The 17,314-nt window shown below is 33.2% G+C and overlaps 1 protein-coding gene across 28 annotated transcripts in view; it reads right to left on the reverse strand.

Annotated features, from left to right (window-relative positions):
• Positions 1 to 17,314, reverse strand: part of LOC309653428 (lysine-specific demethylase 6A-like) — a 164,280-nt gene that overhangs the window by 75,545 nt on the left and 71,421 nt on the right. For 23 of the 28 annotated variants that reach the window (XR_014259154.1, XR_014259155.1, XR_014259156.1 and 20 more), the window contains 2 exons: positions 15,651 to 15,705; positions 13,089 to 13,123 (listed from right to left, as the gene is read on the reverse strand). The exons of 3 other annotated variants lie outside the window; for them this stretch is intronic. Coding sequence is in view for 19 of the 25 variants with exons in the window: in XM_082448065.1 (XP_082304191.1) it covers positions 13,089 to 13,123; positions 15,651 to 15,705 (90 nt within the window). In the remaining 6 variants the exon portion in view is untranslated. Of the gene's footprint in view, positions 1 to 8,193; positions 8,215 to 11,931; positions 13,042 to 13,088; positions 13,124 to 15,650; positions 15,706 to 17,314 lie in introns of those variants that run through there. 2 more of the 28 variants (XM_082448078.1, XM_082448077.1) reach the window with 2 other exon arrangements.

The raw sequence follows: 17,314 nt of genomic DNA on the forward strand, positions 1-17,314 counted from the left end.
GAAAAGGCAAAACTATGAAGGCAATAAAAGATCTGTGATTGCCAGGGATTGGGGGAGGCAGAAGGGTTAACTGGAAGAGAACAGAGGATTTTCAGAGCTGTGAAAACACTCTGTATGATACAATAATGATAGATAAATATAATTATACATTTGTCCAAATCCACAGAATGTACAACACTAAGAATGAACCGTAATGTAAACTCTGAACTTTGGGTAATGATGGGTTGTCAACGTACGTTATTAACTGCAACAAATGTACCACTCTGGTGGGGAATGTTAATAACACGGAAGACTATGGGGCAATAAATATATACAAAATCTCTGTACCTTCTCTGCAATTTTGTAGTGATCCTAAAAATGCATGGGGAAAAAAGTCTTGAAAAAAATAGTGACCATAATACACAATGCTGAAAAAGTGAAAGACTATCCACTAAAACCAATAAAGAGAGAAGGATATCTATTTTCACTACAGCATTCAAAATTTTATCCAGAGGACTTAGGCAAGAAAAATAAAAGATATCTGACTTGGAAATGAAGAAGTTAAATTATAGTATCTGCAGATGACATGACCATTTTAATGACTAATTGAATTACTTTGAAAGAGGGCTCTTCAGGCTATCAAATTCTCCTTCAGTGAATTCTGCTACTTTGTGTCTTTTAAGGAATTGATCCATTTTATCCAAGTTATAAAATTTCCAGGCATAGAGCTGTTCAGGTATTCCCTTACTGTACTGGTAATGTACGTGGACTGAGTTGTGATATGATGCTTGGTTTTATATGTCAGCTGACTGGGCTAAGTAATGACTGGGCTAAGAAACATTATTGCTGGGTGTATCTGTGAAGTATTTCTGGAAGAGATTCCATTTGGATGGACAGACTGAGTAAAGAAGATTGCCCACCCTCTCCAATGTGGGTAGGCATCAGCCAATACAAACAAAAAAAAGGCAGTGGAAGTGTAACTTTGCTCACTGCTTGCTTGAGAATGGAACGTCATCTTCTGCTTTCAGATACTCGAACTCGCGGTTCTTGAACTAAAGAACTAGACAGATTTGGACTAAAGTTTCTTTGGCTTGCAGACACAATTCCATCAGCAAGTTCCTATAATAAATGTACACACACACAATATACACATACACACATACTATATATATATGTATATTTATACATGCAAACATATACACACCCATACGCTCCTATTCGCTGTTTCTCTGGAAAATCCTGGCTAATACAAGTGACAACCCCTCTTTCTTCTTTTTCTTTTGTTTCGTTCTTTCTTATTTATCTGTTGAAATTTTTTAAATGTTTTTCATTGTGATGATTACCCCTCATCACATGAATGAAATGAAAGAGGATTTATCTTCTTTCATTCTTCATAATGGTAGTTGTGTCTTTTTTTCCTCCGATAGCTGAAACTGAGGTCTATCAAATCTACTGTTAACAAAGAACAAGTTTTCAATTTTGTTCATACTGTTTTTTCTTTTCAATTTCATTGATGTCTGATCTTATCTTTCTTAGTTTCTTCCTTCTGCTTGCCTTAGGCTTAATTTGCTCTAAGTTCTCTCAAGGTAAAAGCTGAGGCTATTGACGTTAGATCTTTCTCATTTTCCGTACAAGCATTTAAGCTATACAGTTCATTCTAAGCTAACTCTCTAACCACAACCCACAAATTGAGGCTGTATTTTCACTTTTATAATTAAAATTTTTTTTAGTTTTTCTTGTGACTTCTTTTAGACCCATAGTTTAGAACTATACTGTTACATGTTCAACTATATGAGAATTTTTTTGCTACCATACTGTCACAAGTTTATAATTACACTGTGTTTTAAGAACGTACTTAGTATAATTTGTTATAAACTCTTTTAAAGTTTGTATATGAACTCTTTTAAACTTTCAAGGTGTAGTCCATGGGCCAGAAGGTTACCTATGTTAACGAATGCTCCATGTACCATGAAAGCTGTTAAGACTCTACTATTGACTGTGTGTTCTACATAAGTCAATCAGTTCATAACATGATTGATAATACTGTTATTTAGACTGACAAATTGACTGATCATACACTGTTCAAGTTACCCTGTATACACTTTTTTCTGTAGCTGATTATTCATTTATTGAATAAGGCTGGTTAAGATTCCAGGGAGAATAGTTGATTCATCTACCTCTCAAAACCTCATGTATTTTGATGTTCTGTTGCCAGCTGTACCCATGTTAGGATCCATATGTCCTTCTGGAGACTATATTTCTACATTCCTTTGCTTAAAAGCTATCTTTGTCTTTAGATTTAACTAAGTTTATAAAATATACCCATAACAAATCTAACTCCATCACAAAGAATACTATACCATTTCCAAGTATAGTGAGTGTAGCTATACTTGCTCAGAATACTCCCAATTTCTCCTTCCTGTCCCTATTAATACTGTTATTTCATTTTATATATCCATATGCTATAAACACCCAATATACTGTATACTGTCACTATTAATGTCTTAAAGAAGAAGATATTGAGGGATGTCCCTGGTGGTGCAGTGGTTAAGAATCTGCCTGCCAATACAGGGGACAAGGGTTCGAGCCCTGGTCCAGGAAGATCCCACATGCCACGGAGGAACTAAGGCCATGCACCATGACTACTGAGCCTGTGCTCTAGAGCCCGCGAGCTGCAACTACTGAGCCCATGTGCCACAACTGCTGAGGCTGCATGAGACAACTACTGAAACCAGCGCACCCAGAGCCCACGCTCTGCATCAAGAGAAGCCACCGCAATGAGAAGCCCATGAACCGCAACGAAGAATAGCCCTCACTTGCCACAACCGGAGAAAGCCCGTGCACAGCAACGAAGACCCAGTGCAGCCAAAAATAAATAAATTTATTTTTTAAAAAAGTATCTCTCCTACACATTATGAAATAAATTTCAACCTTAATTTTGTCTAATTTATAGAAAAAATGTAAACATACTACAGTGTTCTAATAGAGTCATACTAAATTTTCCATATTATTGATATTAGTATGGCATACATCACAATGAATGAACCAATGTGGATATACAGTTATTACTGAAACCCATACTCTATCCAATGTCCCTTTTACCTAATATCATTTTGCTGTTCCAGGATACCACATTTTACTTAGTTGCCATGTCTCCTTCAGTTTCTTTTGACTATTATAGAGTCTCAGGTTTGATTAGTTTAATAGAAGTTTTTAGTAGCACTGGCAAGTACTTTTTAAGAGTTCTGTGTATTTGGAGTTTGTGTGATATTTTCCTCCGGGTTACAATGGGGAAATATGTTTTCAGAATGAAGACTACAGAGGTAAAATACTCTTCCCATCATCTCGTATCAAGGATACATCATATCAGGGCTTCCCTGGTGGCGCAGTGGTTGAGAGTCTGCCTGCCAATGCAGGGAATACGGGTTCGAGCCCTGGTCTGGGAAGATCCCACATGCCGCGGAGCAACTAGGCCCGTGAGCCACAATTACTGAGCCTGCGCGTCTGGAGCCTGTGCTCCGCAAAAAGAGAGGCCGTGATAGTGAGAGGCCCGCGCACCGCGATGAAGAGTGGCCCCCGCTCGCCGCAACTGGAGAAAGCCCTCGCACAGAAACGAAGACCCAACACAGCCATAAATAAATAAATAAATAAACCCAAAGTTTTTTAAAAAAAAAAAGGATACATCTTATCAAACATGACCTACTACTGATGCTGTTAACTATGTACACCTGGCTAACATACAGTATTTGTCAGCTCCATTGAAAAGTTCCCCACCACTAACTCTTTCCACAAATGTACTCTTTGGACAGAAGTCATCATTCTCAGTTCACACTTAAGAGAGGCACCTCTTTAATGGGGGAGTATATAATTAATTTGTAATTCTTCTCTTAAAAGATAACGGCACCGGTCATAGAATTCTAAGTAGGTAGATGTTATTCTTTCAACACCTGGAGGGGATATTTTACTCCCATACTCTTTGCACTTGCATGGTTCTGATGAGAAGTCTTGCAATGATTTTTATTCTGATTCATCTATAAGTAAGATGGGTTTTCTGATCATTTCTTTTTATTATTAGAATAATGATAATTAAGAGTTTTATCCTTTGTCCTTTCATTTTTAAGCCCTTTTTTTTCCTTACAATTACTTATGTTCAATTGTCAGTGAATTCATTGCATAAGGTCTACCTAATCATTCATGATATGATTACTTTTAAACAAAACCTGAATTACATTTATCTTTATGTACAATTTTCAATCCGTTTATAAAAATGAATTCTGTCTGTATTCTCAGTATTAAAATTAATTCTAAATTCACTTAAGTGTTAATGTAAAAAATAAAGTAACAGGGGCTTCCCTGGTGGCGCAGTGGTTGAGAGTCTGCCTGCCAATGCAGGGGACACGGGTTCGGGCCCCGGTCTGGGAGGATCCCACATGCTGCGGAGCAGCTGGACCTGTGAGCCACAACTGCTGAGCCTGCGCGTCTGGAGCCTGTGCTCCGTGGCGGGGGAGGGGGGGAGGGGACCGCGATGGTGGGAGGCCCGCGCACCGCAATGAAGGGTGGCCCCCGCTTGCCGCAACTGGAGGGGGCCCTCGCACAGAAACGAAGACCCAACACAGCCATAAATAAATAAATAAGTAAATAAAAGAGGATGCATTTCAAATTGTCTAAATAAATAGCCTTTTTTTAAAAAAAAGTAACAATTCCACTCATTTTGAAAATGACTTAAATGAAGGATTATTCAATAGAAGCATTGTTTGTAATCATTCATAACTGTTAAATTGATGAACTGACATTAATAAGCAAATATAACAATACAGTTCTACCTGTCCTGCTACATAAAGACTTCGAAGATATTAACAAAAGAAGTTAAGGCAGTCACCAATGAACATACATAATGGACTGTAATCTGAGTTAAAAAAAATTATACTGTGTGTGTGTGCGTGCACACATGCATGTGTATAAACAAATGTGTGGATTTGCCTAAGTAGTTGAAGAGTATTCTTTTTGCAAGAATACTCAAAATTATATTCACTGATGTCTGATTACAAGGGGAATTGGTAGCTAAGGACAGGAAGAAAGGAACTTAACAGCGCACACTTTCGTGTCTTTTTATTCTATATAAACTATTCAAAAATAAACACCATTGTAGAAACATAAAAAATTCAAAAATTTTCTTAACCTCTAAACTTTAGAGGATAGTTAGAGTCATCCAATAATGTGATCATCTAGTCCATGTGGCTTTTCATTAAAATATTTTATATTTTATATTAAATATTGATTACCACGAGTAAGACTGGAATGATAACTCATCTATTCAAGTGTTTCACTTCTTGAATAAAATTGGGTAATTTATATTCTGACAGGAAATTATTTCATCTATATTTTCAAATTTCTCTGCTATAATTTATGCAACAATTAACACTTTTTAAAACAATATATGCCGTGCTCTATCCTAATTTTGTACACTTCTGCACTTTTTCCTCTTTATACAGGCTTATGAAAAATAATTTTTGAAGAATCAGTTTCTGGTTTCATTAAGCCTATAATTAAAGAATTATCCAACTCATTAATGGCAGCACACAAAGAGAAAAACACAATAGGACTGACTGAAAGAGGAAGAAGATCTACTTATTTATGAGAGAAACCAAGTAATCAAAACCAAAAGAGGTAATACTATAGGGTTAAACACTCTGAGTATATCATTAAAATGATGCAAAAGATATTGATGCCAATCATAAATGGTCAAGAAGAAAAACATTATCATTGTTTGGACATAAGATTAATACATCTTAAAGGATCTAAATTTTACGAACAACTAAGAAATCAATGGTTTTGGCGGCAAGACTAAAAACGATTAACAGGAAATAAATTTCACAAAATTGAGGGGAGGGGTTCCAACACCGGGTCTATCCTGGCTTCCTTTTGATCTTTCAAGTTCCTAGCTCTATATCTTATCAAAGTGTTTTCTGTTGCTAACACAACTACACCCTGGCACTCATGCACATTTAAATACATCCCATCCTCACAACTAACTCCATATCTTTATCTGAGCATAACTCAAATAGTTGCTGTTCAGAGAAGTCTAAACTAACCTCACTAAACAAAAAGAAATCCATACATTCCATTACTTTAATTCTGTAAAATTTTAAACATTATAGTGCAGAAAGTACAGAAAACATAACAAAGTTCTAAGTACTCGTCACCTCCTTAAAACTATTAAATCATTTCAATTACCCACATTTGATAATTTTGAAGCAAATCCTAGACATTATCATTGTTATATCCATAAATACATTAGTATATATCCCTTAATATACATAATTATGTATTCTAAAACCTAAGTACATGGCCCTTAAAAAATGACAATAATTACTTAATATTAAATTACCACTGTGTATCAAAATTTCTCACACAACTTTCTCCTAGCTGCCTTTTTATGGTTGGCTTAACTCAGGACCCAAACAAGGTCCAACCATTGAATCTGGTTATGTCTCTTAAAAATCTTTTAATTTATAGGATTTCCTTTGCCTTCCCTTAACCTCCTGCCCACTCTAAAGTCTTAAAATTTTACTAAACAATCTATGTTATTTATCCTGTCCCCTATCCATTCCAAGGTTTTTCCTTTGTCCCCTCTTCTTAAACCAGCACATAGAAGCAAATGTTAGAGTTGATTTCAGTTTCCCTTTTCTGCAAGAAATAACCACAAATGGTGGTATTTTTTAAATTCTACTATTGACTTTTTGGCCTTTTAAAAATTTCCTTCTGATAACGATGTAAAAAATCCACAGACTCTAAAACTCACACAAATTTAAGCCCTTACAGATGGTTTTTCTTTTTTATAACACAAGTGCCTGACGTAAGCTTTGCTCTGAAATAGCCACTAGAAAAAGCTGGCTAATCTGAATAAACACACTGCCAGCTATGTGACTAGATAAAGAACCAGGCTGTCTGCCACGCATGCACCGCCCCCCCCCAACTCTGTATTAGAAATCATAGCTGACTTAGATAACTTATACTTTAGGCTGCACATTTTTCTCTTCCTGAGCTTTAAATTCCTGATCAAATGTTTTTTGTTTTTGTTTTTGTTTTTTTTTTAAAGATCACTCTGGTGCAAGTCTATTCTTTATTTATTTTTTTTTATTTATGGCTGTGTTGGGTCTTCGTTTCTGTGCGAGGGCTTTCTCTAGTTGCGGCAAGTGGGGGCCACTCTTCATCGCGGTGCGTGGGCCTCTCATTATCGCGGCCTCTCTTGTTGCGGAGCACAGGCTCCAGACGCGCAGGCTCAGTAATTGTGGCTCATGGGCCTAGTTGCTCCGCGGCATGTGGGATCGTCCCAGACCAGGGCTCGAACCCGTGTCCCCTGCATTGGCAGGCAGATTCTCAACCACTGCGCCACCAGGGAAGCCCCCTGCTCATATTTTTTAAATTCACCAATAAAAAGTGAAATCTTGAAACCCTCCTTTGATTCCAATAAAAGCAGAACTCTTCATGCTCTTCCCTTCTCTCTTCTTGTGATCTCACTGTGTGGTCACAAGGGTGACAGGCAATCACAGTAAGAACTGGAAGAGCAGGTCCAGCCAGCCACAAGAGTTTTTACTGACTTAGACCAGCACACAACAACAAAGTATAAGTTGAGAGAGGTACACTATATTAACTTCTATTTAATCACACTGTTTCTGTCATCTTCTTGTGGATAAGCAGTTATTAAAACTTCTAATGATTTATCCTTTGGCTTTTTCAAATAATAACACACACATATGTCCAAATAAGTTATAGTATACGCAACACATTGCTTCATTTTCCTCTATGCACTTAAAAATATATATGATATCCTCCCAAAGGATACACAATAATGAATATTCCTCATTCCATTAACATATGAATGATTACACTAGATAGCACAAAATATACCATATTTTTCTCAACTTCTTCCCAAGTGACAGACATCTGAGTTATCCTTGATATCTCCCTGTAAAGCACTCGATCTCATTGACCTATTTTATTTTCCACGTAATATTCATCACACTGCATGATTACTGTCTCTTTTCCCAGAAGAAAACAACTTTCTATTTTTACAGAAACTTATCCGATTTAAAGTGGGATACCAAAAAATCTCCATAAATTTAAGGAAATGTCCTCCATCTTCCTCATGGAGGGCTACTTATACAAGCATAGAAAGAAACCCAACAAAGAAGAGTATGACAAAGCACCCACCTTTCCCTTTACGGCACTGGGGAACCATAACATTTCTAGTTGAGCATGGCAACAGGTCCTGTCAAATACATCCCAAGTATGTAGGTAAATCTCAAAATTACTATAACCTTGATAAAGGGTGAACTAAAATCTAAAATCATACAAGGCCTTGTAATACAAGAAGACCATTTTTAGATCACATTATTGCCTCACTGGATTATGGTGATCTTTCCCCAGTCTAAGAATTGGCCAGGGGAAAAAAAGGAAAACTGAAACAAGCCCAGAAGTTAAAATCATCTCTGTATGTTTTCATACATGTAGGCTGGCATTCAGTAAATAATTCAAAGCAAATTGTAAAGAAGTAAAAACAAAGGAGAGAAAAATTAAGTAAAAAATTAAGTAAAAATTAAGTAAAAAAATTAAGAAAAATTTTGTAAATACCAAATGGTCAAAGGCAACAGGAGATTCAGATATCAGAAATATCAATGACTTTCAAATAACTAAGATTAGTATGTTCGAGAAAATAAATGATGAATAATTTCAGCCCAGAATGAAGAACTATGTAAAAATCCATCAGAAATTTTAGGAAAAAAAGAGAATAATTAAAATTAAGAACTCAGTGGTGGCTTAACTGCAGATTTGATACAGAAAATGAGAAGATAAGTGACCTGAAAAAGAAACAGAAGAAAATACAGATAAAGAGAGAGAAAAAGAAGTAGAAAATACAGAGAAAAATAGAAAAGACAGTGGAAATCTGTAATGTACATGTACTTGGACACTTAAATGAAAAGAGATAATTGGGCAAAAGTAGTTTTTGAAGAAATAACCTCCCTGCATAACATAAAGGAGAACATGGTACAGATTCAAGAAATACAAGAAACCACAAACAGAAAACCATAAAGAATTAGGATCATGGTAGCAAAACAGCACGAAACTAAATACAAAGAAAAAATTTTAAGTAATCAGCAGAAAATTAAAAATCAGGGTGAAGGAAAGCTTCACCTTCTAAGAATCAACAAGGGAATCATGAGACTTCAAATCAAGAAACAATAAAGCTTAACAAGAGTGGAACATAAATTTCAAACTGTGGGACTAAAAACAAAATTCCATACCCATTGAAAATATTCATTTAAAAAAAAAAAGGAGGAAAAGTTGTAGTCGAAAATCAGGGCACACTAACACACATAATCACGTTTAATACTATTACCATACATACTTCTTCAAGAACGGATTTAATGGATAAGCAAGAATTTTTAAATTAAAAAGTTGAAAAGGATATAGGAAAACCTGAACACAACCAAGTCTACATAACTTACCACAGTATACCCAAGAACAACAAAATACACGTTTCTTTCTAATAAAAAAAAAATGAATCATAACCAAGACCGATGATACCATGGCCCAAAAACAATCTAAAAAATTCCAACTTATTTAAATAACAAAAGGGTAAACAACAAATTTAAGATGGAACTCAATACCAAAAACATAATCAGAAAATTCTTTCATCGTTGTAGTTGTATACGTTATTCAACACATTACATAACCACAGGTCAAACAAAATAACAAATCACAGGTGAAATTAGAAAATATTTTGAAATAAGAAGTACATGACATAGCAAGTTTTTAGAATGCATCAAATCATGTTTGGAGAAAAAATACTTTAATTCACGTTGTTTTTAAAACTAGAAATCAATCACCTATGTATGTCAAAAATAAAAAATAACGCTGACTAAATTAAACCCAAAGAAAGTAGTAAGAGAGCAGCAATTAATAGAAAGCAATCACGTAACAGAAGCATATGAAAGGTTACTACATTTGACAAACCCTGGCAAGACCAATAAATAAAGGTGCTCACCACAGATCTTTACACACTTTATAAGAAAATATTATGAACCAATTCATGCCAATAATTAAGACGAAATCAAAAAATTCTCTTCCCTAAAACAGAACTGAATCAAAATAAAAATCTACAACTCTCTCCTAAAGTAGTGACAAATACCACTTTTCAAATGTATCCATAATCAAAACTCTTTCAATTATGAAAAATCCAGTCCTAAATGGCTTAGACATTAAATTTTTCAAAACATTATGAGAAGAAATATAGTAACAATCTGTAACACAAACTCTTCCAGAGAATACAAAAATAAGGTAACATTTCCAAAGCACTTTTGTAAAACAGTATAATCATCATTCTAAAATCTCCAAAGGGCAGAACAAAAAGGTAAAAACCTATCTCATGAACAAAGACACAGAAAACGTGTATGTAACATTAACAAACTAGAACTATAGTAATATTTAACAATAATAAACCTCAATCTAGTATATTTACTTCAGGACTACAAGGTTGCATTATAATTTGAAAGACTGACATTAATTTCCAATTCCACACTAGGTGTAGAAAACAGACTTTTATTTCTCCCACTAAATCCAGTTAAAATCACTCCAAACTTTGTTTGCTTGTTTTATATGTAATATCAGAAAAATATGGAAAAAAGTAAACCATTCATTAATCTTTGAACTCCAGGAAAAATACAGCAGTAAATATATATTTTTTAAATTTGTTTAGTTGGGGTTTTGGTTTTTTTGATTTTGGTTTTTGTTCGTTGGTTTGTTGTTTTCTTTTGCCTCCTAAATTCCTTACTAAGTTCTGGAGAAGCCAAACTTGGAAATACCAACAACTATAAAGAGAAAAATCTTCAAGAAAAGACTGATCTATACAGGTAAAAGATCAGTAAAAGTGGCAGCCAAACAAGTCAGAAAACTTTAAGACAGTAAGTTCTCTACTCCAGCAAATACCAGGTAGTCTACTCTCACCTTCATCAGCAGTCTACATATACAATGAAACAGCCTACAATTATATATACATAGTGTGCCAATGTCAATTTCCCATCTCAATACTGTATTACAATTACAGAAGATGTAAACACTTGAAGAAGAGATGAGGTGAAAGGTACACTGTATCTTCTGTGCATATTTGCTACTTCCTGTGAATTTACAATTATTTCAAAACAAGGAGTTGGAAAAAAATCAGTAGAACTCATGAGAATACCAGAATAAGGGTAAAATTCTGTTTTCATTTAAAAACCCTCAGAAACCATCTCAATAAATTAATGATTTTAAAACAGTAAATAATAACCCTATCAAATTTCAGAAAACAAAATTATCATCTTTCAGGAAGATAAAACTGTAAGAATATGACAAATAGAGTATTTATAAATAAGAACTTTTATGTATAGGTGAAAATTAGAAAAATCAAAAAGACCTACATGGAAAATTATATTTTACTCAAATTATTTTATGAAACTATAATCAACTATAAGTAGAATTTTTTTTACAATGGGAGAACTATCTTGGATTAACAAGAAAAAGATATTCACTGAAATGAAGAATTCTTGTAGATACCAAATGCATTGGTTCCATGACACCTGAGGATACCAAAATCCGCTCAAGATACCTTACATAAAACAGTTTAGTAGGGTCGGCTGTGTGAATCCCCAGGTTCTGTATTGCAGGTTCTTATCTTACCTGCAGTAAGGAACCTGCAGATTTGTTGGGCCAGCTAAAGATTGAATATACGTAAAATCACTTTCCCTACATCAAAAGATTAAGGGGGAGAAAGAAAAAAACTAATGAATAAAAGCTCTATACTTAACAAAGACTCAGACCAGGAGGTAAGAATTTTTATCTATAACAATAGATATAAGAAGGCTGCCATTCATGTTATAAAATAGAAATTAGCAGATTACCAGAATATCCTACCTTGATATCAACTCTGATTCAGAAAATATGGAAATTTCGGGGGTGTTTTCTGGGGAGTAAGGGAAGATGGACAGGGTATAGAAACCTGATGTCAATTTTTTTAAAGCTCCCCAAAATGGCTAACCCATAAGCAGCGTTTGGGAACTTGACACTTAAATGATCTCAAACTATCTTACTACATCCATTTATAATATGAACAAAGGAAGATGCCAGCATCTTTCCTTGTTTGGTATAAATTTGCATAGTATCTACCCTCATCCCATTAATTTATACTTGGACTAAAAACAAAAGAATAGACCTCACAAATGTTTACTACATAACAAGTGCTTTTTCACCCCTGAAAAGCTGCTATTAAATGCATGTTATAACTGAAATACAATCTTAAATCTTCAACTACTCATACTATTGATAAACTCTATGTACTTTTTTCAGCCTCCTAGCAACTTCCTGATTTCTGACCACAGACTGTAAATTTATATGATACTACAGTTTTTAATCTAACAGCCAAACAAAATATGCTATGCACAAAATATTACAAAGTTAAACTGAAACAGTTTTTAAAGCCAATGTTGAAGTTATGATAGTACCATTAAAGGGTGACTATACTTTGTGTTACAAATAAGATGTTTTAAAGACACTTCGATATTACAGAAAAACAGAATCAATTATTCTAAGACAATATCTGATTTCAAACAGGCAAAAATATTTTGGAAAAATATACATACTGACATCAGGATGGTAGAACACTTCTTAAGTAAAGTCATTTCAAACCACGCAGATGACTCAATTTAGAGGCAAACTGCATTAACTGACAATTCCTAGTGTACAACCAGAGAGTGTTCTGGAAATTTATTAAATCACAGTGAGTTGAAAATGGTTACCAAAACTATACTCATTCTCAAATACAAACCTCAAATTCCTTCATGTCTCTTGTTTGGTTTTATCACTAATCAAAATTTCAAACACATTTAATGAGTTTAAAATATTAAATATACGCAAGAGTTTATACTCAAAACTGAACTAAATTTTACTGATAATTATTTCATTTTAAGTATGAAAGTGTAAAGTATGAAACTGTCTTATATAATTTTTATTTCACTTAAAGTATGGATAAGGATTTTGTTCTTGTTTTCAGTAAAGTAAATTAAAACACTTACCTGGGTTTCATACAAGTGGGCAATATGAAACTGAACTACAACGGATCATGGAAAAGAATTAATTACAATACAGCTAAGTTTAAGGTAATGAGTGAAAACAGAGATTATACAACATTTAAAACATAAGGAAATGCTAAAGAAATGGATCACAAATTTGATTTAGAAGTGCAACTTTTGTTTTTAATAGAACAATGTACAAATAAATCCATAAAGATCATGAGCATGCTAAGAAAACACAATTAAAAGACATTATTAAATAAAAATTTAATCTACTTATTTTTAATTCTAAGAAAACACACTGAAATACATTAAAAAAATTAAACATCAACAGTAAATAAGTATACTAAATTTAAATCAGTAATATTAAATAAACATAGCCTTTAAAATGTATATATCCTAAAACATGCTATTCAAAATGTTCACCTTAAAAATATAGTAAAGCTATTAAATAAAGACATGTTTTTAAACATACACACATTTTTCTTCAGAGTAAATCTATTTAAACATTTTTTAAAAACTCATAGATTGAAACAGTATTAGTAAAACCACACACAAGAAATGACTTTGTTCTGGATATTCAGAATTTAGTGACTTTTACTTAAAGAAGAAAAAATAGTCGTACCACCACCTAAAAATCAAAATTATAAACTAAGTATATCTGATAAATCAGATAAAGGTACAACACGTTTGCCCCTTCTTCCCACCCCCCCCCACCACGCTCTTCCTGTTGCTCAGTTTGCAATTACCAGAACATGAAAGATTCAATGGAAATTGTAAGGATCAATAAAACAAAATCACAATAATTACAACTAAATTCTAGCTATTTAAATTCTATGGGGTTTATGTGTCAATAACAAATCTCTTTTCATGTTTTGTTTTAGGCTGTAACTAGAAGAAGCTTTCAAAATTTTACAGAGAACATAAAATGAGGATTACTTTCCAGAAACGTCTTCAAGGAATCATGAAATTCTCATAAGTAACAAGATGTTTATTTTCCTGTCCTTTCCTTCTCCTCCCACGCCATCCTTATCTTTAATTCTCTCTCAGCAAATGGCCTGAAGATTATATTCTCTCTAGGAAGCATTAAAAAACTACCAATTCTTAAGCTCAGCTCTTAAAAACTGTGATTTAGTGATCCTGTGTTATTAAAGGCCTGAAAAGCTATCTCCTTTAATAAACTCCCTAGCTTTCTAATAACTTCTCCACATCCAGATTAGCAAACACTGCCCTAGATATCCATAATTTCCTGCACATAACAGAGAAAAATTATCCTAAAATTTTGTAATTAACTCTAAAATCAAATAAATTTTGGGTACAAAGTCACTGCTCTCCATAACTGGTTACACATTACAAGTTAACAAACCTCCTATGAATAAAAACATCCTCTTCAGAGAAAAGGAAAAGTCTATCACAAGATAATAACTAAATAAACAAAATACAATTCACAAATTTTTTCTAGTCTCATATATAAAAACAACCTCTTTATTTAGTAGGTTAAGTGATTTTCTTTCTCCTTACTGCCCTTTCCCAACATAACCTCAAATCCAGTTAATAGAAATTTCATCTCCATTATTTGACAGAAATAAGGAGAAATTTATTAGGGAATCTAAATCCCATTCTTCTCATCTTCATATCCATCTAATAAGTAACAAGAAAGAAACGATTATCTAACTGGCACCCTAACACCATGTGAACTTCCTACCAATTCAGTCTCGGGTCCCATGTCTCTGGCCTCACAATCCCATAAGGTGACAGTGTCATCTTTCGAAAAGTGAAAATCTCCGATTTCATTCTTAAATATAAGTTGAAAGAGGACCATAAATATACAACTAGGAAAATACTCAACACGGAGATTTTCAAACATATGTACTAAAATACTGGCAACATTGCCAAAAAGATCTTGAAATTTGAACTTTATTAGAAATGTTATTTTCAGAATATTAATACATGCTATCATGAAGGACAATCATATAATGAAAGTTTTATATCATCTAATTGTTTTCAAAAATATTAACTGGATACATACCTCTTTCTAACTTGAAAAACAATATGTATAAACAATGAAGAAACTGTACATGTGTAAGTTACTCATAAACAAAAATACGTTTTCCATTCTTTTTTTTTTTTAACTTTATTTTGAATACTCTGATCTTCCCAATTTCATAAGCAGAGGCTATGAGATTCAAAGACCAGTCATGGCCTGTGGAATATGTAAAGTCTCAAAGACATTAAAAGAAACAAGAGAAATAATTTATGGGTTAAAAACAGACACTACAAGATAGTAATGCCTACCACCAATAATATCTAGCAAAAGGTAAGCAATCACTATATGTTAGTGCTCTGTGAGAAAACAGGGATTTCTACAGTTATCAAGTGATTATGCTGATCAACTATCTTAAAGTCTCTGAATCAGGCTTGTGTTCTCCCATTCTTGTTCTCAAAAACCAAAAGAAACAAAGATACAGAGTATCTGAAAAGGTATTCATGGTCATAATTTGAATCGTTTCATGGATATTCTGTTCCTCAAAAAGACAAAAAACTATTGTATGTGGAAATACTTACTTTCAACACTGGACAAAGTACAGGGATTACAGTCAATCAAAGCTAACTGAAAATGCTGTAAGAAAAAAGTGAAGACATTAATGTGCTAAATTTAGAGATACATAAAGTCAACTTTTATATTTCAGTCTTTATCAGTCTAACATGTATAATGAAACCATGTTATATAACTAAAACATAATAGCCAACCAAATAAAATTACTATGATTCAAAATCTATTGTGGAAACAAAGTGTTATCAAAGTATTTCCATAGGATAGTTAAGAAGGGAGGATGTGGGGGGAAAGCTACTACTACTGCTAAAAACTACTACTTTACCTACTTATTCTCTGTCTATTTTTATTAGGTTAAAAAAAGAAGAATATTTCAGTATTCAAGTAAAGAAAAAAATTAAGTTATAGAAATGTTTAAATTTGATGCGTTTCAATTCACCATACAAAAATCTATAAAGCCCAATGGTATCTTTTAAAAACATCAGTGATTATCTTAAAATGAGATCTGGACTTTAGAAATGAAACAATACTATTAGATATCTCCTAAAGAATAAGTCATATAGGCTTATTCCTTCTTCAATAGCAGTATATTTCAAGATATTTAAAAACTATAACCCATGTTGAAATTCATCTCTGAAATATAGTTGGTTCTTTTAAAAGGTATGTAAATTGTGTGTAAAGCATGTAGAATCATTCATAAAATATTAAAACATCCTACTTGTATCAAATAAGTGTATGCAGAATGTAAATATATATAATTGTCTATAGATAGATGTTAGATGTATATTAATATATATAAAAACTAACAGATCATTACTAAGAAATTAGTTACTAACCAGTATTAGTTAATATGACAGTAAATAGAAAACATAATATATAATTAATATATATTTAGATATTATATTTAATAACTCACTCGTGTCTGTCTACAGAGACTTATTACTAAAAACACAGATAACATTAAAACATGAAAACACTAGCTGTCATTGAAAAACACTGAATAACAAATGACCTCTATTAATTATCAATGTAAATGTCAGACTTATAAACTACTTAAGCATAGAAAACAGGTAATAAAATATTTTTTAACTTAAATGAAACAGGAATAAGCAAGCCCCCATCAACTATCCTACAAACTATTCCCACAAATGTACGTTCAATTTTCAGTCTCCATTAATTATTCAACAATTAAAATAATCAACTATAATACCATTAGGTAACCAAAGGACAAGTCATTAAACAATCAACTACATAAATGTCATTCCTATCTACAATTCATATGATAGACATACTGACACTTAAAATGCCAAGTTGGACATGTAGTCTAAACACTGCCTTGTTCGTGAAAAGAAATCTTCTTCAGCAAGTTTTAAGAATCATACTTCTATGGAGAATCAACGTGGGATCATTGAGTACATAACTATGCTTCCTCAACTAGCTGTAACTAACAACAAAATTAATGCTTGCTATCTGATATTGTAACAAAAGAATGGCTATAAAAAGAATCATTGGAAAGAACACTGTAGGTGGTACACACAGCCTATTATGCTCACACACCATACATAGGACAACCTTTTCAACAAATGGTAGCTGTGAAATAGCCACGTGGAAAAGAATGAAGGTAGACTGTTATCTTCCACATAAACATGAGGAATTAAACTATAAAACTCTTAGA

The sequence above is a fragment of the Balaenoptera physalus genome (genome assembly GCF_965194825.1).
Source record: "Balaenoptera physalus genome assembly, chromosome: Y".
NCBI classification, from domain to species: domain Eukaryota; kingdom Metazoa; phylum Chordata; class Mammalia; order Artiodactyla; family Balaenopteridae; genus Balaenoptera; species Balaenoptera physalus.